The following is a 25,112-nucleotide window of genomic DNA, read 5'->3' as shown; positions in this document are numbered from 1 at the left end:
CCAGCCTCAAGTGGTCATTCAAAGAACTGCAGTTTTTGTCACTTCCGCATTGGATTCAATGTATTCTCAGCAGCGGAGGTTGCCGCTTACGTTCGGTCCATTCTTGTGAACGTAAAATCTCATTACATAGTCAATTTCTTCAAATTTGGCACAAATGTCCACTTGGACTCAAGAATGAACAGATTAGATTTTGGTGGTCAAAGGTCACTGTGATCTCACAAAGAACGATTTCAACCACAACCCAAGAATTAATATGCTAATTATGACAATTTCACACAAATGTTTAATAGCATAAAATGATGAAGTGATGACATTTTGGATGAAAGAAATGCGATGAAGAAAGAGAGGAGTGAAGAAAATAGCGAAATACTAGGAGGGAGGTGAGGAAACGTGATATAAAAAAGGCAAGGGGGAAGAGAGGTGGAGGAAAGGGGGGGGGGGGAGAAATTGATGAGGAGAGGGAGAAAGGAAAGGAGAATGCAAAAGAGAGGAGGTGAGTGTTTGAGGAGTGTTTGCGTTGACGAGGAAATCCCTTCAACTAAAACATACATTTCAAATCAAAGACCAAGTGGTAGAGTGACGTTCGGCAGCACAGGGCCGGCTCGACAACAGCACCACTCGGCCGTGAGATCGTCTTATTTCATCGCCAGTCAATGCACAAAGGAGATCTCAGTCCAAAGATTACTTACTATGGGAAACTGGGACGGAGTTCAATGAGCTGTGGTTTCGGTGCAAACCGACGCTAAGCCTGCATGTTCTGTTTTTCATGTCTGGGTGAATATGAGTGATGATCTGTGTCAAGATGACTGAAGGACTGTCTTTGTCCATGCTGCACGTGTGCATAGAGTAGTGAGCGTGTTTTTCTAAAGTGAATGCGTGATTTAGCGCTCAAGAGGTCGGAGTGTGTGTGTGAGAGAGACATACTGAGAGAAGGAGTAGGTAGGACAGAGCTACTTTGTCTCCCATCATCTGCTACCATCTGTTTCCACTTCTGACTAAGGCAGTAATTGAGAACACTTCTCGCATGAGCAGGAAAACATTTCTATCTACACACACATGGACAGGCACACACACACACACACATATACCATCACACACACGAAGAGAAAGAACATTTCTATTCCTTAAAGAAAAATGAAAATAAACCAATGTGGTTTCAGTGTCTCAAGATATCTGATCCATTCAAGGGGAAGCTAACTGGATTTTTCTTTAACACACACAAACCCCCACACATGTATGCAGAGACCCACACACACACAAACTGGATGAATCCTAGTTTGCGGTGAGGGATGAGAGGACCACCATCTTTGTTCTGAGCTCCTGTCATCGTCTTAAGACTGAGGCTGTAAGCACCAGAGTGATGAGCTCATATCACCTTACAGTGGTCCAACCATGTAAACACAGACTCCATGATACATACCAACAGGCATGATAAACACACACACCTGCCCACACCAAGACCCACGGGGCTATCTAGCTGTCATCCCTAACGTGTCCTTAAATTCAAATGAAAGTCGAAAGGTAGATGAACTGAGAGGCGGAGAGAAAGAAATAAAAAGAAAGCAAAAAAGAGAAACTTTCAGACAAGCGGAGTCCAAGCTAAAGTTGGATTCTTGAGGTTAATCTGATGTGACGGCCCAACAACCCGGCAAAAGCTTGACGCATTTCACCTCCCGAGTCCTGAGCGCTAAAACAGATCCACATAAAAAAAAGAAACCACACATTCGCACATAGACTCGCACACTCTCTCCAGCTCTCTCAGATGCTTTTAATCCCCCACAGCCTCCGCTGAAACGTCTACTGTGTATGAATTGGAGCTCGAACAAAACCGGCTCTCTCTTGATCCCGACCCAACAGTCCTTCAACTGCAGTAAGAGAGAAAAGGAGGAAACGGGAGAAGAAGAAGAAGAGGGAGGCAGAAGATTGTTTAAGCTGCTGCAGTCATTTTACACAAATGTCCCTGACAGCCAGTTCAGAGTTTTGAAGATTACATATATAAAGGACGTATCACTGGAGTCTTGCTCGACATTATGGGAGCACAACAACTGAGAGCGCTCGATTCAATTAAAAGAACAAAACACAAGACGGAGGGAGAAAGAGAGAGGAGAGTGGAATGAATGTTGGTAAATTACAGGCGCGCCTGGCAGCTAAATAGACCCATCTGTGCAGAGCTGAGACCAGTCGGACATCACAGGACGGTCGCACACACCCACGCGCACACACACACACAAACACACAAAGCTGAGTCCCCAGGGAGTGGTGATTAAAGCATTTATGGGAATAGTCATTGAGGGATAAAGAGGGCTTTATGATGTCTTTGTTTATTTCTTTGTAGGCAGAGTTTGGAGTGGCTGGATTACTGCCACTTCCTGGTGAGCGCCTTATTTCCCTAGTTGGCGCGTCTGTTCATTGTCACATTTGCCCGGTGTAAAGCACAGGTGTGTTTATGAACATGAAAACAACCTGCTCGCCCCCCATGTTTGCTAATGATACACCAACCGCTTGAGAGAAAAATCAACCCATAACACAACTGGGAAAATGTTTGGATAGGCTGAAGAGTTTAAGCTTTCTTACTCCAAACACCCACATGGAGTGAAAACTGTTGCCTGTGTTGGTTCGGCCTGAACACCAATTAACGGAATGAAACCCTCCTCCCTGAACCCTCAATCACCTCGGCCAATCAGCGAGCAGCCTGCTTGATTGCTTTGAAGTGAAGCAGAGACGTCGGATCAGGGTATAAGTTCAACCATTCACCAGCTTAACATAATATCCCTCCTCCTGCAATCATCTGATGGGTACACCTACGAGGACATAATTGGCCCCCAAACTCTGGAACAAGCTCTGGCTTAGTGAGGAAGGGGGTGGGGTGGTCGTAAAGGAGGGAGAAACAGAGATGGAAGATGAAGAAGGAGGAAGGGGAGGAGAGGGGGCTGAGGAGCCTCTGGGGGAGTAGAGATGCTGTGGGGCCCCTCCATTTTCCAGCATCATTAAAACGTATCTGTTTTGTGTCCCTCACGAGGAACACCCCCACCCGGTGACAGAAGTGGGTCGCTCCACGCAGTCTCAGGCACATCCGGCCCTGCACGGCTTGGATTAAGCGTGACCCGCAGGGGTCAAGTGTGGTTTTGGACTAATTCAGGTAGACAGTGGTCTCAGATTGGTGGGAATTGCTTCTCGTTGAGAGCAATCCGCAGGTTTAGAGTTTAAAGGTCAACTAGATAATCCTCCTGTTATGAAACACAAGACCTTCTCACAGCGCCGGCACCTTTCATCTCTCATTCTGTCACTCTCTCTCCCTTCTTTTCTCCTTTACGTTACATCCATTTCTATTATATAAAGCATTACATTCATTCTGAGACAAATTTATAATTATATTAAACAAACAATAATGCTGCCATCAGGATTGGCAGCCTCCACTTAGTATCTATACTGTTTTTTTATGATGTACGCCAGCAGGTTAGATTTAACCAGCAATGTAATGGATTGTTTTACGTCAAAAACGGAGATACATTAACAAGAGTTTGACATCATGATGCAAGAAGTGCTGTGTGTGCCCAGAAGTGGCAAGTAGAAGTTCTCTTTGGCAAGAAGCGTTTAGCTTCACAAAGCCCTAATGCTTTTGTTCGATACGGGTGATACTCATGCCAAGCTGAGCCGTGAGCTACTGAGAAAATTCAAGCCATGACGTGTTGTAGATGTTTCCACATGTCATCCTCAGCTCTTCATCCAACAGCTCTCTGTTTCTGCTTATTTCTCCTCACAGTATATAAAACTGATCTGATGACTACATAGCGCAGAATATCTTGTTGCATAGACCTGCTTTTGCTCAACCAACTTACTTTCACGATAAAAGCACGCGACTGTCCTTTGCACAAGGACACAGGGGAAATGTTTGCGGCTCAGCGTGATTAAAGCAGACTAAACCAAGCCTATGTAAACATGGAATAAAAATCCATGTAGCCCACCAGATATACAGAGTAAAAGTCAGACCAATCAGCAGGCACAAACATGCACAGATGATGACGTAACTTGCCCTTGCTCAAAACTTAAGAGCTTCCCAAACAACAGATATAATTGAAGCATTGATAGGACTTATTCTGAAGCTCCTTTCATTCCTTTCAGTTCACCTTTTCCTTGTTTGTTTATGCTGCTTCAGGTGCTTTGTTTTGCTTTACTCCTGTTTGCCCTCCAGCTCTTTCAGAGAAACAAGATTCTTATTTTATGGCAAAGTCATAAACTGTAGAAAAACTGTGTGCCTAGACTGAAAAAGAGCGAGGAGGAGGATCATGTTTATCTAGGAGGACGATAACATCGCCTTCATGTACCACGAGGCAAAATAAGAACAACCATGAAAGTAAAGACTTTACCAGCTTTAACCAATTTATTAATTTCCTTGGTCAGATGAAGCAACTGATAAAGCTTGCGCCTGACCCCAAAATAAAGAAACACTGTGGTTTTTACAATGAAACTGTTATCAAGGACCTATTTGTCATATTTATCTAACAGAGGAGTTGTGTCGAAACTCATAGAGACAGTTTCCTCTCAGTTTCTGTACACATTCTACGATGACAGCTCATGAAAAAGATAAACAGGATGGAGTTTATTATATTTATTTGACTTTGCAGCCAACACATTTCTTTGAGGGTAAACTAACAACACATGTGTTTTTCCGGGGCCATGATTACGCCACCCCAAACTGAACCGTATTTTCAATAAAAGTAACTTGTGTACTCTTTGGTTTTCAGAATTAGATCCAACCTCTTGGCTTAGCCACACATGGAACACATTCAGTTCTTCTATAAGGACCTTGGTAAAAAAAAAAAAAAAAAGATATACAAACATCCACAATATGGCCACACAATCAGAGCATTTCCATAAAGAGAACTTGAAACCCTTGATTGCTTGAGAAAACAAACTTGCTCAGCTCTGCTCACTTCAGCTGCCTCTCTGCTGCGCACAACCATGAAACCGCGTGTGGCATCCTGCGATTTAACACACCGACGCTGAATAGTGGAGAGGAAGTGTCTCTCAAGGGGAAATAGAATTAATTCAGCGCCATTCAACAGCTCCCGCGCTAGAGCGACATACACTCTTATTTCTTTATTCAATGCACTTCGGCGTTCTTCGCTCTCTTCGCTCTCGCCCACTTGCTCTCACTCTCACTTCTCTGTTGTCATTTTCTGATGCATGGTGGCTGCACTCCAGACTCCCTTGGTCCCTATACCTGCAAAAGGCCAGTTACATAACCCCTCCCCACACACAAACACACACACATGAAGATAACACAAACATGTACACAACATCTCCTCTTACGTAAGGATATTTACCCCTCCGCCCCGTCCCTCAACTCCATCCCAAAAAATTGCAACCCCGTAATAAATGGCGGCTCCAGTGCCACGGCGTTTTCAGCGCAGCGGAAATAATTTGTAAATTCCCCCTGCAGACTCCCGATTTAGCAAGGAGCGCTCAAGAACCCAGTGCTCTCTAAAACACACACTCCAGTGCTGCCGTTAGCTCTGAGTTCCTGCTCGCTCCCTGGAAATAAAACATGTCAACACAAGCCGCTAGTTGTGATCAGATTTATGCTTTTGGTGCCAGCTCCGGCATAAAGAGAGGATGACTTTTGTTTGTGTGTGTTGTGCTGCGTACGGTATACTCACCCCCTCATTAGGGTAAGCCTCCCAGCCCAGGTCGGCCAAGGCTGACATGGAGTCCAGCAACGTAACTGCGGAGGAGAGAGAACAAAAAGCATAAACATACACAAATACCAAAGTTGCATTTTATTTCTCTTACAACAATGATAATGTTTTCCACACACAGCGTGGAGAAACTGCCGTCATGAAAGCATCACTCAACATCAAAAGCTTCCATATAAAAACTCTAAGATGTTTTCATGTTTTATACAAGGGCGCCTTTTGTTGTGTTGGACTACAACAGCAGTGGAATCACAAGCAGTGGTAAACCTATAATTTCAATTGTGAGATTACTGTGGTTGTGCTGCAGCTGTTATGGTTCAAGGGGACACAAAGTCAGTCAGTGAAACAGCATCAGGATACAGAGGACAGGCAGCGAGAGTATGTATTTTGCAGTTACAATGTAGGCATTAAAGTGAAGCTCCACCCAAAACCTCTTTTTTGTGTATCGACCCCCGAGTGCCCTGTAGGCTTGAAAAATGTCCGTTAAACACTCGTGTTTTTTAAGGAGGGACGAGGCTGTGGTCGAGATGTATTCAAAGTGGTTACAATGGATTGTATGGAAAGTTTTTATGCCACATGAAACACATCAGAAAGCTTCTCAAACCACACCTGCAGCATAATCATCCATTTTGCTGTTCATCTGTGTTCTCAGTATATTAGTCATATTTTTGCCAAAATATGGCTGAACACATTGCTTTTGTCTGAACACTCATTACCCCGTGAAGCCCACAAGCAGGCACATGTGTTCGTTTGCACAAATTAGAGCCTCCAGCTGTTATAGTGGTCAGAAACACTTTATCCAAGCTCAATCATTGGCTTTATACAGCATTGAAAAAAACTATTGAAATCCACTGTTGAATGCTTTAAATACAACCTCATCACAGTCCATGTTTTCCTTTGAAGAGTCAATTCACCTGAATTACAAAAAATGTAATGAAGCTAAGTGGTGAATGAGAGTGGAGTGAAAATGGTCAGTGGTTTCATATACGTTTCATATACGTATCATAACAATGGCTTGTATAGATCAGTTCTCGGTCTTCCGGTTACCCTTTTTGAATGATGATATACAGACTACCGTCGCCTGCTGGTGTGAAGAGTTATGTCCTCTCGCGTAGGCGCGGAACATACATGCTAACTGGCCGCCGGCTGTCGTCTTTGCGATTATGTGATTATTTTGAAAACCGGACATAGTCACACCTGTATACTTCCGCTAACTTGGCAAAGTCTGTCGCTAGCTTTCCCGTCAGCTCCGTTCTCTTTATATATCCATGATCAGCTCCATCGGGGCCATTTGAATATAAAATATATAACATAAATGTCAGTATATAGGTGCTCTACAGTTGTAGAGTCGGCCGATTTGACTACGGAGATGAGTGGCGGCTGGCTCGACCGCACGTTACCGCAATACGATAACTTTTCCTGTCCAGCTTTAGCCATGATGTCTAGCTCTGCTTTTCATGGCAATGTGTGAAACCCAAAGTGTTTCCATACTTTACTGTATGTGTAGTGTTTACCACTCTGGATTTAAAATGTGAGAGTGCGGGTCCATGCAGACCCTTCGCAGTTTTCTGCTTTGTCGTTTCGTTTCATTGCGGTGTGTTTTGGTTGAAGGATACGGAACGGATATGACGTACTCAGACTGCAACAATAAAAGCGGTAACTTCCTTCTACCTCTACATAGACTCAAATGAAGCAAATATATTCATTCTGGCATTAAAGAATCAGTTTCAGAATTGTAAAAAAAAAATCGCAATACATAGGTGAATCAATTTTTTTTCCAATCCCTATTGTCCTGGTTACTCTGGAGCATCCACAGAGCTTTCTGGAGCATCCACAGAGCTTTCTGTGAACAATTCTCATACGACTCTATCAAAGAAATAGTCCCCATAAAAACTGTTGTTAACATGGTCTGTGGATGGTCCAGACATTGCTTCTTGAGATGGATATCTCAAAACCTCGGCACATAAAACTGAAACTGGATAAACACTATAGATAAGTGAGAAAATATGTGTTTTTCTCATTTGCCAACCCTTTCAACAACTTTCAAGCCTAAAAGGGTTTTGTTGGAGTGTCACCGTCATTGTTGTGCAACAGTAGCATGAACGTAGGTATGCACATGTTGTTTCCTGTGTGTGATCTCTGTGTGACCGGAGGAAGTGGAGGGAGGATGCAGGAAGGTGAGACTGAGAAGTGAAGAGAGGAAGGTGGCAGGTTGACCAGCGGGAGGCATAATGAAAACCTGCTCAGATTCTGGAGCAATGTTCTCCACCAGTGTGCGTGCTTGTTAAGGCTTGGCTCAGTCAGGTCCTAATCAAGCCTTCAACACCGCTGACCATCAATATTTAATCAGTATCCATCTGCAGAGACTGCTGCTTCCCTCTTTCTTCTCTCTCTCTTCCTCACAATCACACGCATTGTGGCTCTTTCAGGTTATCCTCTATTGAAATCTTTGAACCTATAGCTTTCAATCCACAGATCCCAGATCAGACGGGTGAGTCGCTGACCTGACGCAATTTAAACTGACTGCATCACTTTAAAGCAGCACGCTTTCATATCCCCTCCAGTTTCTATAAGCAGCGACCTGTAAAAACTATTCCAAAGTAAAAGGAAAACAGTTTCAGTTTGCCCTACTGAATGCAAATGAGACTAATCACTCAATTGAAGAGGATTGAAAGTGCCTGTTTACAAGCCCCTCTGTGTCTCCATACTGCCTGTAGGAATAACAAAGGGACTGTAAAATTGGTCCAACCTCCTCTTCCTATCTTTTCCCCTCTTTCTCTTCCTCTCGCACCCATGCTGTTCATCAGCCCTCACTGAATCCCAGCCCTTCTCCTCAGCTCAGCGCCCCGTGACAGCGGGGAGGCATGTCATGCTGTATTAGTGAGTGTACATGTGCGCGTGTAGCGGCACACACAGCGCCGTCTGCGTGAGAAAACAGCAACGGGGAAAATAGTGCACACGGTATAATGAAGCAGAGAGAGAGCCCATGCAGGTGAGAGAGGGAGATGGATTAAATGAGAGGGATGAGACAGAAACAGCGGAGGAGAGGTGCTGAGCAGCTAAAGGTCAGAGGCAGCCTCCAGCCCATGTGTGTATTCAGAGACACTAAAGACCATTTGCTTTCCTCAGTTCATGGGCATTTGAGTGGCATGCTGAAATTAGACATAATAGTATAATAATATGTGATTTCAGGAGCCAAAGGAGAGACACACACACACACACACATTCTCACACAGAGATAAAAGCTACCCGTCAACCAGGTTCGTGGAATTTAGGAAAATTGTCTGTTTCACACATGCCAACGATATTCTCTGTTACTCACTTATACTGCGATACCTTTTCATGTGTTTCACAGCGAATATAACTGAGTGCGACCTTGATAAATTTAAGGGCTGGTTCACTCAAGTTACAAAAAACGTATTTTTTTTCACTTCCCTGAGTGGTATTTTTAGTGCTTTTCCATTCATTTAAATACAGTATCAGTGTTTCAGAAACAATGTCCTTGTTATATACATATTGGAGCTACTTTCTACAATTGCCCCTATTAAAATAGTTGCTCTGTGGAATATCCTGTGGAGTAAAGATGTGAATTTTCGACTCTTTATTCGCGCTATGGCTGTTTTTATTCACTCCAAAGTGCCAATTTACGGACAGTACAGACGTTAACTGTTGGCTAGCTTGCACGAACAGTATGTGTGTCTCTCTACGTTCTGATCTGATCTCAAAACTCACCAAGAACTCAAGTTCTCTGTCTTTTTCCTCCAGTCTATCTCCTTTTTTCCCTCGTTTCTCCGTATGTTTATGAAGTGTATTCAAATTCCCAAAGACGGGGTCGGGTCCCAGGAGATTTTATTAGGGTCGACAGATAAATTTGCAGAATTTCTCCCATAGTCTTTTATTTAACATTTGTATCTGCAGTACACCTAGCCGACTTATAACATTGAATCTAATATGAAAGGCTAGCATACATATGAGAGGAAAAAAAACAGAAGACTGTTAACACCACCTAACTCCACCTAAATGCATTTATTTGGTATAATTTATAAAGTATTTAACATGTGTATATGTTTTTAATAACATGCTTAAAACAAAGTTGTGATTTATCAAACATATATAGTACAGTATATCTCTTCGAAATGGCAGGTTTACCTATTCAAGATAATATAAGGTAATGCGGAAATGGCAGTAAAAATGGTCAGGGACGTTCATTTACGCACCAAGTCGCTCTTCTCACGATTTATAGACATAAGGACTATTGTGAATTGGGTCGCGATGGTTTGTCATTTCTAAAAAGTGGGTCCCCAGAAAAAAAAGGTTTGGGAAACACTGCAATAAACCAGTGGAATAAGTGCACATTTTCTAACACCCATGCCTCAGTTTATGTTCTGAAAGACATTTGCTGCTGATTTTCTTTAAAGGAATAGCTCAACTTTGGGGAATATGATTTACTGTCCGACAGTTGGGTGTGAAAATCAATGAGTGGTTATCCTAGCATAAAGAAACAGGGGTGAACAGCTGGCCTTGCTTTGTTCAAAGTTAAAAGGAAATCTGCTATCGAGCACCTCTAAAGCTCACTTACTCACATGTTATATCTCATTTGTTTAGTCCCTACACAAACAGAAATGTAAAAACATCTTGTGGTTAGTTATATATTTTTTGCGAGGCTAATCTGCTGGCTGTAGCTCCTCACCTCAGTGGTATCGATCTTCTCACATAACTCGGAGAGAAAGTGAATAAGCGTATTCCCCAAAATGTTTAATTATTCTTTTTAACTGTAACTTTCCACCATGAAATTCCATCACTGTTGGTATGGAGGCAGAAATCTCGGACATATCTGAAAAACTAGGATACTAAAACCCAAACTATCTGCATGGTTCGATTGGCCAACTAGAGGTAAGTAAGAAACACTTTTTTTGTGTCTGAAGTCACTCATCATGTAGAAACTTGCCTTAAAGTCTATCGGGCTAGTGTGTTACAGAAAGAATTACATATTCTAAAGCCATTTAGCAGCCCCCTGGGAAAACACACACACATACATAAACCTACACATCGACACTTTTTCTCTTCTCCTCACACCTCCTGTCAATACCACTTATCACTTGTAATCAATGACTGGTCTCATCAATTATGTATTAGCTATAGCTTCCTGTTTGCTGACACAGCCAGTATGCATATCCTCGATGTATGCGTGTGTGTACCTGTGTGTGTGTGTGTGTGTGTGTGTGTGTGTGTTTGTGTGTGTGTGTTTGTGTGTCAAAGTCAAGGAAAAAATGGAGAAATTATGAAAATACGTATCATTTTCTTCCCCGAAACAAAAACAAAGCCACACCTCTCTATTCATCTCTGAATGCTCCCACTCTGTCTCCCTCTCTCTCTCTTCTCTTTCTCCAGGGAACTGGCTAAATTGTATGTGTGTGAAATCTAAGCCTGGGCCAGGCCTGCTTTGGCCCAGAATAAAAACAACAAGCTCATCAGTCAGGCTCATGTTCGATCTAATGACCAGTCTCTGTCTCTCTCACACACACATATTCACACAATCTGCAGGTTGATGAGCTGCTAAACACGACATATCATAACCACGGTGGATCACCTCCCAAATTTGAGCTCTCACTGACAACACGAAAAACAAAAATCCATCTGCTATCACATCTTTCTACCTAAAAAATACCATTTCCATACAAACACATTCAGTCAGGGACACAAACACCCATATCTAATTTTCTCCAAGCTTTTATCACGGGGCATAAATGCACAGATCCATACACAAGCACATGAGGCCTGATTACTGTGAGAGTTGTTCGATTACAGAGAGACATGCTGTCTTATTGATTTTCAGCACCAAACTGTGAGGTGTACATTCTGGGAGTGAAAGATGAGTAAGGGGGGAGGAGGGTGTGAATTTGTAAATTCCTGTACAAACGCTGTAAAACGCTGCAAGTTACTACAGTACGTATAGAGCCGTGTGCAGAAACCCCCAAACATTTTCAATCTCTTTGTCTCTTCATCTCCTTCTTTGTCTGTCTATTTTTCTTCTCACTCCTGTTTCCTCCCTACGGGGTGTCTCTCTCTCTCTCTCTCTCTCTCTCTCGCTCTTTCTTGCTTCTTCTCAGTTTGTTTATGTCTCTCTGCCACTCTCTCTCTCTGGTTGGTCTCCACCGCTTCAGCTGGGCTGCAAGAAGCTGTGATCCACCTGCCAAGAATCAAACGGCACTGCCAACAGCCAGACTGGCGCACAAAGAGACCAGGATGCTTAAACACTCACACACACACTAAACTGAGTCACACACACCTTAGGATGGTGCCACAGTGCCAAAAGGAGAGAGACTGCTCAATAAGACCACCACACAGACTCAATATAGAGTACAATATGTGACTACGTAATGAGTTCTTTTCAGCTCAGAACACAACACATCGGTAGACGTGATATATAACGAAGGGGGGCTTGCTGACACGACATTCAACATGCTGATACTACATGTCTGAGCCTCATTGTTTTCACTCATCAGCTTAAAGCAATTTTCACCCAGGTTTTATGTCCCCGAACGTCCCAAAAGTTGTTTCCTGCTGCACGAAAATGCTGACAGCCGCAGTTTACAGTAATCAAGGTGCTCTTGTGGCAGAAAATCTTCCGGTAATAGAAAGAGAAAAATGGAGAGAAAATGCAAATAAGTTGCTGATCATTTCTTTTTAAGTATGTGTTGCAGATGGGATTTATTTTTTTTAATCTGATTGTCACCTTTCTTCTTATTATTAAAAAAAAACACCAGTGAATTCATGTATTCAGAATCTGTTAAGCCCTACACATTCAGCAGGACATAATAATTAAGTAAGTAGGTAAGTAGCAATAGTAATCAATAGTAATCAAAATTATAATACAATTTTAAGTTGCACTACTCTTAAAAACAAAGTGTGCAGCATGCATCCATATCCATAAATTATGCACACAAGTTTCCAATATTTTCTTTCATTATTAATGAAATTGTTCAATATTTTGGGAAATACACTTATTTGCTTTTTTTGCCGGGAGTCAGATGAGAAGATCGATGCCACTCTCAAGTCTGTACATGAAATATGAAGCTATCAACAAACAAGATATAACTTACTAATTGGTGAGATTTAGAGGTGCTGGTAGGTGGATACCTTTAGACGGAGCCAGACTAGCTGTTTGCCCTCGTTTCCAGTCTTTATGCTACGTTAAACTAAGTTAATCTAAGCAGCTGCTGGCGATATCTTCATATTTAGTGTACAGACAGTGAGAGAGGTATCAATCTTCTTATCTTACCCTCGGCAAGAAAGCTAATAAACATATTTCCCAAAATGTTTAACAATTAATTAAATAAAATTCAGTTCATTAGAAAAACATTTCCATTGAGATTGAAATCTCTTCTTCAAAAGAACAACACAAAAGGTTAATAAACTAGAAATGAAAACACAGTACAATTCAAGCACATGCTCTAGTATAACAATAAGGCTTTGCAGCTTGCTCCACATACCGAGACATCTTACTGTACTCAAATACACCCAGATGCAATAAATAAAACAGTTATACAACTGCAAATGAGCACACACACACACACACACACACACACACACACACACACACACACACACACATGCACCCAGTATCTCCGTGTTAGTGCCGCCACACACACACAGACCTTCCCCGGCTTCCACTCCACTGAGAGTGCAGTTCAACGATTGAGAGTGTTGTCAGGGCAACAAACGGGCCAACGGAGAGCAGGATGAAGGAGTGGGAAAAGTTGAGCTCTGAACTTTAGGAACAAACTGGCGTCGTACCAAGACTGCTGTTACTCCTTATCTCTCTCTCTCTTGCTGTCTTTTCATCAGTCCTCTCTCCACTCAGCCACAAACCACCAGAGGCTCTCAATCAGTCTTTCCTCTCTTAGTTTTCTCTCTCCTTCTGCGCTCTCGTCCTCCCTTCATGCCATTTTATTGAAGCTGTGTGTTACTTTATATCCTTCCTATCCTTATTTCCAGTGACTTTTGCTTCCCATTATTTTGTTACACACAAAGCTCTTTTCTCTATGATGCCTTTACTGAACTTCTTCCGTTAAGACGTAGTTCTGTGTTAGGGATGCACCAATCCAACTTTTTCAGTCCCGATACCGATAGCGATACCTGGGTTTTAGGTGTCGGCCGATACCGAGTACCGATTGTTTAATTAATGCGCTGTATGCCTCTCTGTGTGGAAGTGACTGGGACCATTCTTTTATGTGTTAGGCAACATCAGGCTTGACTTATACATTGCTTTCCTAACTTTGTCAAACAAAATGTAACAATTAAGTACATAGATATAAGTTTAGTGAATTGTAATTATTAAAATAATAAATCATACACCAACAACAAAAATCTTCAAAATTAACAGGAATTACAATTCAGGTGTAAACCTTTTTAATGCAGCAACAAATTGGTCAAAACTTAAACAGGAATTAAAATTCCACCTATTTGAGTCCGTATCGGCCCGATATCCGATTGGTGCATCCTTATTCTATATTGAATACATACATGAACATACATTGGGTGAACTATCTTGCACATTGCTTGTATGTTATAGGAAAAGGCAGCTTCATGGCCAGTATTTCATTTGGTGCATGCAAATAATAAAATGATGTAATAGGCAGTGATGAGATGTAAAGGAAATTCAACGTTTATTTAAACAATTTTATGGCTCATTTCTACATCCTCTTTTTTTAAATTTGTTTTAACATGTAGTGAACATATAGTAAGTGTTCCTACTCATAATTAACATATTGAGTTATAAACATAAACTGTATTAAAGAAGTGGACGTAGTCACCGTGACGTCACCCATTGGTTTGTGGACTGCCGTTTTGAGTTTGAGTTCGACGTTTTGGCCGTCGCAATCTTGGTGCTGATCGCTGAATAAGACATTTTTCCGCGACCAAAATGTTCATATTAACTTTCATGAACTGAAAACACACTGTGAAAGGGTTAAAGTTGTAAGACGAAAACACGGACTACTCCCAGACCGGACAACGCCGCTTAAGCGACCTGTCAATCACAAGGTAGCCACGCCCTAAAGCATCCCCTGCTTTATGGTCTATTTGACTCTAAATGGGACCATAATTTACTAAATGAACATCATGCTGTATTGAAGAAGACTTGAACCTAGGGATTGAGACAATAAACTCATGTTTATAATGTTTACTGAGGTAATAAATCAAGTGAGAAGTAGGCTCATTTTCTCATACACTTCTATACAGTCAGACTTCTTTTTGCCACCAGAGGAGTCGCCCCCTGCTGGCTGTTAGAAAGAATGCAGATTTAAGGCAATTCTACATTGGCTTCATTTTCAGACCCGGAGGTTGTCCACTGGTTATAAACTGAAAATCTAAATGTTGCTTTATGCCTAGAGTATGTTCACAAATAATATTTAAGTCAACAATCCTTTAACATCTTAAATATACTGACTTAAATTAGTTTGTCTAATACTGTATGTGCTCTTGTATTAAAAGGCTGAAACGATGAAGATATCCCATGTTTAATACACAAAAGAGGTATAAAGTGTTTGGAAATATTACTCTTCCAACCATCCTTTTACACCCTGCTTTATTTTGAACTCCTTTCTATGTGTTCTGCACAGTTATTTTCACAAGCATGCGTCAAGCTGTAGTTAAAATGTGAGAAATTTTACAGCAAAACTGCAAACATTTGTATTCACACTTCAGCTTTTCAGACTCTGTTATGTGCCGTTTGCGTGCGTGGGATGTGTGTGTTCCCTAAAGCAGCCATATCACAAGCAATATTTTTAATTTCCTTTTTTAATGAGAGTTTTGGGGCGGGGATGAGATGGGATCTAGCGTGATTTAAGAGGGAAAATGTTATTCTTTTTTTGAGTGTGATAGCTGTCTGCAAACTGAATGTGTCTATGAATAATTCAATGGATTTAAATTAAATTCTAATCCTAATTCTTCTTTGATTCAGTTCAATTACCCCTGCTTTCTAACTTCCCATTCTGCTCGGAGAAATGTAATGTTGATCCTCCACACTTCGACAAACACAAAATGAAATTGAGTTGGACTGAATTGTATAGATAATTACACGGCAGCCTATACAAATGAGTGACAGACGGGAGCAGATCACTGAAGGTAAAAAGCTGCTTCTGTGAAACACACCAATAAGATTCAATTAGCTATTGCATGCATGGCTAAATAGTAGTCGGGTTTCTGAATCATGAGTTAATAGAAAAGTGGATCAGAGCATAATCAAAATAATAATAATCATTTACCCTTAAATTGCAAAAAAAAAAGCTGATAAATGTTTGATTTAATAAATATATTTCATCATTCAACCATGATAGATTTATGTTTATATGCACACTAGTGTTAAGAAATAAATGGGATTGTGACAAACAATATAAAAGACACAGACGATCAGAAACCTGGATAATGTTCATGTATAAATCATGTCAGATGACCACATGAAATGACCAGTTTACTCTATAATTATCATATCATCGGGACACTAGTATGCATGAACATCCATTCCAAAGGATCTTTATTCAGTGACTTGCCAATAAATCAGGACACTTAAATATTAGCTGGTTTACAACAATTGTGCTAAAAATAAGCTGTGATGAATGTCCCGTAATTGACACATTGGCCAAGCAGTGCAGATGTTAAATGATAAATACTTAACACCAGTGCAAATGACACAGTGGTAAGAGAGTTGTCATGAATGATAAAGACATTTATCAAATCAAGTCGGCTTTAATCGAGTCTTTCATGTCAAAACGAGTAAAACTGTGAGACCAATTCACTCTGATTAAACGGATACAAAGAGGGAGCCTATTCAGATTAACCAGGCAACACTTCTGTAGGAAAATGAAACAAGACAAACTGGACAACACATCTACATCGTTTATCAGAAGCTCTTAACTGTGTGAAGTTGGATTTTTCTTGAATAAGCCAGCAGAAAATGTGAGACAAATAACCCCAATTTCAGGTAAAAAAAATAAGTCAAGACAACAGCCATGAGCTGTTTCTAACATTGTGCAGTCACAGATGGGTAAAAAATGTGACGTTAAGAATCTCTTTTTCAAGGCAGCTGCTTTAGTGATTTCTAAAAGGGATGCACATGGTTTATTGAAAACCTTCTCCAAAGCCTTGAAGAGGACGAAAAAAAAAAAAAGAACCCTGGCAACCCAGAAGGCAGATGGTGCGTAAAGCTGAAAATGTTTATGAAAATATTCATGTATGTTAGGAACTGTACCTCGTTGAGCTTGCATTTTTTTGGGCTTCCCCTCCCCCATCCGCTGTGGCAGATAGTACATTAGCCTACTCTGCTATTTCATATACACGCTGGCAGCACTAACAGAACAGAAAAGATGCCATTCTGACAGACTATGACAGGAGCACTGCCCTAGTTTGTCGCTTGAAGAGGCTCTGGAGTGTGTGTGTGTGTGTGTGTGTGTGTGTGTGTGTGTGTGTGTGTGTGTGTGTGTGTGTGTGTGTGTGTGTGTGTGTGTGTGTGTGTGTGTGTGTGTGTGTGTGTGTGTGTGTGTGTGTGTGTGTGTGTGTGTGTGTGCGCGCGCGCGCGCGCTGGTTGAATGCTTACAGTGTTGAACTGTGACACCCAGTCAGATCCAGACACTTGTTTTTTTTTAATAAGCTTCTTCCACCAGTATGCCAACAACTCATCAAGGGCAAAGAGCAACATACACATCCACACATCCACACCAAACAGAGACCTTGAGGATTGAGAAACAACTTGCAGTACAAATCACAGACACACACACACCTCCACACTCGCCCACACTGTGACGCATCCCACCATTCATTTAAAGAAGTGAATTAAAATAGCTCGTGAGGAGAGAATAGAGTGAATGAGCAGCGATAGATAAAGCTTTTTCTGCTTAACAAGACTCACGACAGATAAGTCTGTCTTTCTCTAAATTCTCCCTCTTTAAGAGTGTGTGTTTCTCTTTTTGGGCTTTTTCTTGACCTTTTTTTGTGCTCTGTTAGTTCTTATGACATTCCTCCTGATGGGAAAAGAGCACATATACACACACACACACACACACACACATACACACACACAGCTGTCACACAGTGGTTGGTCACAGGAGGGTAAATTGGCCTAGAATCTCAGGAGTGGAGACGGTTAGGAAATCTCATGTCAGATAAATGTGTGCTTGGACAGGTTGCTACTGTTGGCACATACCCATATGACATATACACACAAGCCTACAGTAATTGTCTGTCTGGCAACTCGTCTGTCTGCCCTGCTGCCTCTGTCAAATCAAACTTAAACCAATTTGCACAGACGCAGACACCATCAAGTAGTAAACAGAGAGACAGAACAAGCATAACTAGCAAAACACTGAAGCTAAGAAGGATGAGGGGGGTGGATGTACTGCAGGGAAATTCAGGAGGGAATTATGCCAGAAAAACATACCAAGACCAACAGAGAAACGTTTGTTAGCTTGGCCCTGTTTGTGGCCGCTCAGTTTACTACAGGACTCGTGGTTTCAGCCAATATCCATGCATCGATAAGCTCTCCTTGTGTCTGGAGACAAATGTCTAGAAGACGGGGTCAATAAAGGACGAAAGGATTGCCATTTGTGAGCAACATCCAGGTCTGAGAAGTGAAGCCAATGCGGAAGTGCCTTACACTTGCATTATTTCTAATAGCCAGCAGGGGGCGACTCCTCTGGTTGCAAAAAGAAGTCAGATTGTATAGAAGTCAATGAGAAAATGAGCCACTTCTCACTTGATTTATTAACTCAGTAATCATTATAAACATGAGTTTATGGTCTCAATCACTAGTTTCAAGTCTTCTTTAATACAGCATGATGTTCATTTGGTAAATTATGATCCCATTTAGAGTCAAATAGACCATAAAGCAGGGAATGTTTTCAAAACAAAACAAAAAACAAGATGACGACGGCCGAAATGCTGAACGGGAGGCTTCAAAACAGCAGTCCACAAACCAATGGGTGACACCACGGTGGCTACGTCCACTTCTAATACACAGTCTATGGTTGTGACTTGCATGAAGGCAGTTGAGAAGCTGCAAAAATACACATAAGTTCCAGTTTACTTGTGAGGAAAACTTCATTAACGGTCATTTTAAGTCTTTGAACAAATGACCAATGCTGTTGTTACTTGGATGCTTGGATATATAAATCCATTTGACCCATTTCCATCATGCACTGATTAAATACATACACTGATTTTCACATTTATAATCTTTTCTGTGAAGTAAAATCAAGAAAGGGGCTGCATAAATATCATCTCCTGACAGTTCATTTCCAGCGTCTAAGTTCTCAGGTATTTTTCTCTCATATAAACCTCCCCAGCCGTTCATCAGCAGAGAAAAGGTTGGAGCGCTGGTGGTCAGCAAACATACTATATCTACGGCTGACCCAAATCCTCGGCTGTTTGTTTGTAAAGCCGGCTAATGCAGCCTTTCACAGCCGCGGCACGAGCCAAGCCTGCAGAGCAAACAACAAGAGAAAAACAGAAAGAGAGGCAGAGGTACGGAAACAACCAAATTCAATTTAGACAAATTAAAGGTCAGGACAGGGGTTGCATGGATGGGGGGTGGGTATGAGTGAGGAGGAGCAGAGAAAGGAAAAGAAGAGGAGTGTGTGTGTGTGTGTTCGAGTGGCGGGTAGAAAGTGGTCAAGGCCCAGTGATCAGTGATTTGACCAGCAGTTAAGGGCTTGTTCGGAGGGGGAAGGGAAGGGGGTCAGCGGACATGGAGGGGGCCCACTTATAGCCAAACTTCAGTACAGCCATCAGACATCACACACTGAGAGAAGGCTTCCTTTGACATTAATGAACTCTGCATCCAACGGAAATCATTCAACTGTTTAAGTTCAGTTTCTAGCTGTTTGAGACACATGTTCACCTTACTGGTGGGAACTAAAATGATGTGTTAAAATTCAGTCGCTGTCTTGTGTATCAACTTGTCGAAAATGTAAAATGAATTAAATGCACACTGATCTATAAAACAATAAAGACTTTTAAGTGACGAGTACACTCTATGAAACAAGCAAAACAGTAAAGGAAGGAAGTAAGAAACAAGTTTAATTTGTGGCTGTACTGTTGTTTATTTAGCTCTGGTTTTGTTTGCAGTTGTTCACATCATAAAAAATTAAAAAAATAAACTAATGCATATTAATATAGTCCAGATGTTTTTCCTAACCTTTACAAAAACACACAGTCTGCAGGTCAGCTTGACTAAAACATTAAGTTTCTTTCTGCCAAATTTGGTAGGGATGTGGAATGAATTTTGCATTAATAGTCAGCAGACTTTTTCCAGACTTTTAAAAGAATAGTCAACATTTTGAGAAGAACATTTGTTTGCTTTCTTGCCAAGTTAGATGACGATAGAGATACCACTCTCAGGTGGGTGTATATGAAGCTACAGCCAGTGGATGGTTAGCTCAGCTTAGCATAAAAGCTGGAAGCGGGGGGAAACGGCTCGCCTGGCACCTCTAAAGCTCACTAATGAACACGTTATAGCTCTATTGTTTAATAAGAACCAAAGCTGTTATTTGTAGTTTTAGACTTCGGTTAGTGCACAGACTCAACAGATATAACATGTTAAGTAATGAGCTTTAAAGGTTCTGGTAGGCAGATCATTTTGACCCTTGGACATAGCCGGCTAGCTGTTTCCCTATGTTTCCAGTCTTTATGCTAAGCTAAGCTAAGCAGCTGCTGACTATGGCTTCATATTTAGCATACAGACATGAGAGTGGTATCAATCTTCTGGCCAAGAAAGTGAGTAAACAAAATCCCAAACTATTACACGGAAGAAGGGACTTTCAAAGGTGAACTGTTTATCCTTCAAAACACCAAAACAGGAGAATTTTAATTGGTGGGGCTGAATCCAAAACCATATTTAGCAACCACTGACTACCATCAAATAGGACACAAAGGCTCTGTGGGTGCTCAAAAGAACACATAGAAATGGGTGGGTTTGTCTAGAACTACGTCTCTTCCTTTGTTCTCTTTTTCTTATCGCTTTTGTTTTGTCTCACTGATTCTCTCTTGTGGATTGGTCTTTTATTTATAATTTCAGTGTTTCTCTCTCTCTCTCTCTCACACACACACACACACACACACACACACACACACACACAATGAATCCATGAGGTGAAGCCCTCACAGCAGAATCCTTCTCTGTCACCGAGCTGTATTTATAACCTCATCTATCAGCCAGCCCTGGAGATACATGACACTATTCTCTGGACCAAGACCACCAAACTGCCCCCCAGACATACATTATAATAAGATGAGTGTATGTGGGCGTGTGCGTGTGCGTGTGCACGTACATCCATGTGTACAGTATGGGCCTGTGTTAAGCAGATATAGGAGCTTCACATCATTACAGAAAACATAAAGTGGGCAGGCCTGTTCAATCTGTTACACCGCTACTGGAGGTCAGACAGGGAGACTGCAGAGAGAGGGAAGTGAAGAAGAAGAGAAAAGGGGAAACAAACAAGGAAAGACAGATGGAGGGCAGGAGGGAGAGGAGGCCAGATATGATAGAAAAGGGATTGGAGTAGAGGACGTAGACGAGAAAAACAGGAGACAGCTCGCGCTTGCTGTCCGTCTCAACTGCTCTCCGATGAGAGCGGAGATCTATATCCTCTTCTGTCCAAGGTCATGGTTGTTACATGGGAGCATAGCAAAGCAATCTCTCGGACACACACACACACACTTAGTGAGGTACGGCTCTGCCGATAACTACAAGCAACCATTATAGATTAAAGCAATTAAACCAGAGGAGACCTTTGACCCAACATTATACCACAGTCAGGATCTTGTGTGAATCATACGATGTGCGTGTAAGAGGAGGGCATGCTCTACATATGCTTGCGTCTGCACTAACTGCTCACCCTCATGTTAACCTTACACAGCAATCCCCCCCCTCCTCTCCGCAGCACCCTAAGGCCAATCCAATAAAAAGCTTCAAGTGTACTGTAGTTCCGAAACCAATTACACATTACAGTAAACCTTGAGACTGTAACAAAAACCACAGTTGAGTCACGTCCTTCCCATGTTTCGTTGTTTTTCCTTCTCCCGTCTCTCTTTTGCCGACTCTTGATTATTATTTATTCAATTATACGTCCATTTGCACGCAGTTTGCTTTCAGAATTTGGAGTAAAATCATTCATCTACCGCTAAATCAACATACACTTGCAAGTGGAAGGAAGCACGGGGCTCCCAGTCATCCTGTGTTTTCTAGGATTGAGGGGGTGTATTTAGAGAGAGAGAGAGAGAGAGAGGGGGAAGACACAGAAATAGAAATAGTCTGCTCCTTTCCCCCACCCACAAGGAGGATGCAAAAAAGGGAAGTGCAAAGAAACAACAAACAGGGAGAAGTTCCACCGTGTTAGAAGGGATACGGAGAGAGGCAATAAAGACAAAAACGAACCATGGGAGACCTGTGAGCATCCACCCTGCTGTTACATCAGTATGCCCTCAGGGTTCAGACTGAGGGTGTGTTGGGCTCCCTCTGCTGGTGCACAAAACCTCCTCCTCCTCTTCCTCCTTTTACTGTTGATAAACAAAGAAGACCTTCGCAGGATGCTCTTCATCAAAACAACTTATGAATGAACCCCTTTTTTTCCACTACGTCTGTCATGTCCCCCGGTCTGCAGCAGCGTGCCGCCGGTCCACCCTTCGCAACAGAGTTTCTTGTAAATGCCAACAATTTTGGAGCAGATCAATAGCTCTGGTAGTAAACTAAGCTTGTTGACAGCTTAACACTATTTTCCCGCTAACGCTATCAGCTCCATCAAAGGGACTGTGTTCTTAATTGAGCCTTGAGAGCTCCATCTCTCCTTTTATGACAGCCTCGCGTATACTCGACAGACTCAGAGGGAGGATTTCCTGGAATAACACGACTGCTGAGATACGTGGGTGGAGAATATGCGCACTCATAGACAAACACAAGGTACACACACACACACACACACACACTGGCACGAAGAAGAGCAATCCCTCAGCTAAGTCTGCAGTCACAGCAGGAAAACTGGCAGGCCCCGAAAGGTGAACGAAGGGTGGTTTACAAAAATGGCTTCATTGGATTACTTTCCCATCGGGGCACATGAGCACACACACACACACACACACACACACACACACACACACAAGTCGGGCAATTGGCTTATAGGTGCCAATTAGGCCAATAGTCTGACACAGCAGGACGGAGAAATAACCAGAGGATGAAAGTGAGTCACACACAGGCTTGGACGGCCTGGCAGATTAATTGAAAAGTGTGTATTGGCAATGAAAAACCTCTCTATGACCTATCAGTCACCTCAAAAAATCCTCAAGTTGGACATCACACACACACACACACACACACACACACAGCAACTCACAGATGCTCCCGGCCGTTTATCTAAATCAACAGGAGTTTCCTTTGGCTTCCAGTTGGTTTCATCATTCATGCTCATTTCAATGAATATTTCAACAGTGTTAGTGTCTTCTTCACATGCATTGTGTCCTGCTGTTAAAACACTCCTCCACACTCTCTCTCTCTCTCCCTCTCTGTCTCTCTCTCTCTCTGTGCTCCCTATCTATATCCTCCAGAGCCTTTTGTTCTGTGTGAACTCCACGGGGCTGTGACATACATTCATCAGCATGTACCTAGTACACGCACCTTAAAGTCAACCAGATGCAGGCGATCCCATCAAGCCTTTAGTCATTGTGTGCATGTGTTCAAGGTGAATCAGTTGAGTGTTTAAGCCTCTGTGTGTGTGTGTGTGTGTGTGAGAGAGAGAGAGAGTGAGTAAGAATATCAGTGAAAGGCATCCAGCTCCTAGCAGGGATGGACAGCTGCTGTGTTGACGTGGACTTACTGAATGAAATGATTCACAGAGTGACAATCAAGTCACAGCTGTATCATCTCCAGTCCTGTCTGACAGCCAGCCAGCAAAAAAAACAACAACAATTATAGTTCAAATAAGCCACAATCTGCTTTATAAACCTGGATATAACTTGTGCACGCAACACTGCTCTGTTCCTTTTTCTCCATTTAGTGCAACTTGCCATTAAACAAGCCAGCTCCCATGTTTCAGCCCCAGCAAGCCAGTCAGGAGTAGTTAGTGAGTAAATGCATTGGCTAATTTCAGGCCCAGCATCGATGTTAATACAATAAGTGAGAGAGGCTCAGCAGCAGCAGCGTGTGACAAATCTAATGTAATTGCTGCCCCTCATTTGCAGACTGAGGCTACACAGCAGAAAGAAAAAGAAAAGAAAAAAAGCATTTATCAGTGCTTTATAATGAAGACATCTAGAATGAAGAAGGCGCTCAATGTTGTTTTGGCATCATCTTTATAAGTTAGGCTACTTTAATGTCTGAAATATAGTTGCAGAGATTTAATAAAAACATGAGGAAGCTTTCCCAGATGTGACAAAGTGAAATCAGCCCTCTCCATCTATCTTCAGCATGGCAGCTTGCCTCTGTGTGTGTGTGTGTATATGTGTCATACAAATTTAATGTCAGTATGCTCGGAAAAGAAAAAAACGTGACGAACAGTTTTTTCTCTCTCTCTCTCTCTCTCTTCGCTTTTTCTTTATGCATCATTCATAACCGAGCCGAGCACTTAACGGGAGCCCGCGCAGCTCCAATCCGCTCCTCTGCGCTCCTTCTCCGGCAAGTGGAGCCGTGGAATGGGGACTCTCCATCCAGGCTCAGCCAACACAACCTCCGCGCACTCCACTTTAAGCTTCACACACACACACACACACACACACACACACACACATCAGGACACCCACCTTCATTCTCCGGGTAATTCCGTAAGGCTCGGCACGGCGACAACGCGTGAAAAAGCAGAAGAAGAAGGAGTGAGAGGGATGGATAGATCCACGGGACGCGTGGTGGTGCTGGTGCCATTTTTCAGGCTGCGCTGCGCCCTCGCTGCATCCCTGTCGGCGGTGTCGAGTCGGTGAGCGCAGCCTTGCGATTGAGGAGAGAGAGAGAGGGAAAAGAGAGAGAGAGAGAGCAGGGAGTGAGGACAGGAGGGAAGAGAGAGAGAGAGAGAGAGAGAGAGAGAGGAGGAGACGCTGGGAGGGTCCACAGCCAGCCAAGTCCTGTCAATCAGCCTCCTGGCTCTGGGGTGGTATATAGAGGCCTTTTGAGATTTCTCACACTAGGTTACACTGTAAAAAAAGAAAAAATATCCACCTGAACAAGTGGTTTAGCCTGGTACTGACTTTTAATATTGTTTTCTTTCTCCACTCTTAATAACAACAACACATGCCATTGTCAGAGCTTCAAGGCAGTGACGTGCACAACATTTTGGGGGGCAGGTGCTCATCAGAAAAAGGGCACCCCTCTTCAAGGCAAGGCAGCTTTATTTGTAGAGCACATTTCAGCAACAGGGCAATTCAAAGTGCATTACATAGACA

At 42.3% G+C, this 25,112-nt stretch overlaps 1 protein-coding gene across 3 annotated transcripts in view; it reads right to left on the bottom strand.

Annotated features, from left to right (window-relative positions):
• Nucleotides 1-24,694, bottom strand: part of epha4b (eph receptor A4b) — a 95,634-nt gene extending 70,940 nt beyond the window's left edge. For 2 of the 3 annotated variants that reach the window (XM_037787534.1, XM_037787535.1), the window contains exons 1-2: nucleotides 24,480-24,694; nucleotides 5,661-5,725 (exon numbers count right to left, since the gene is read on the bottom strand). In XM_037787534.1, the coding sequence (XP_037643462.1) occupies nucleotides 5,661-5,725; nucleotides 24,480-24,597 (183 nt within the window). In that variant the 5' untranslated portion in view covers nucleotides 24,598-24,694. The remainder of the gene's footprint in view (nucleotides 1-5,660; nucleotides 5,726-24,479) is intronic. The other variant, XM_037787533.1, reaches the window with a different exon arrangement.
• Nucleotides 24,695-25,112: the final 418 nt, after the last annotated feature.

This window comes from Sebastes umbrosus, chromosome 12 (assembly GCF_015220745.1).
Source record: "Sebastes umbrosus isolate fSebUmb1 chromosome 12, fSebUmb1.pri, whole genome shotgun sequence".
Lineage (NCBI taxonomy): Eukaryota > Metazoa > Chordata > Actinopteri > Perciformes > Sebastidae > Sebastes > Sebastes umbrosus.
The sequence above is the reverse complement of the archived record's forward strand: the minus strand, read 5'-3'. Positions and strand labels throughout refer to the sequence as shown.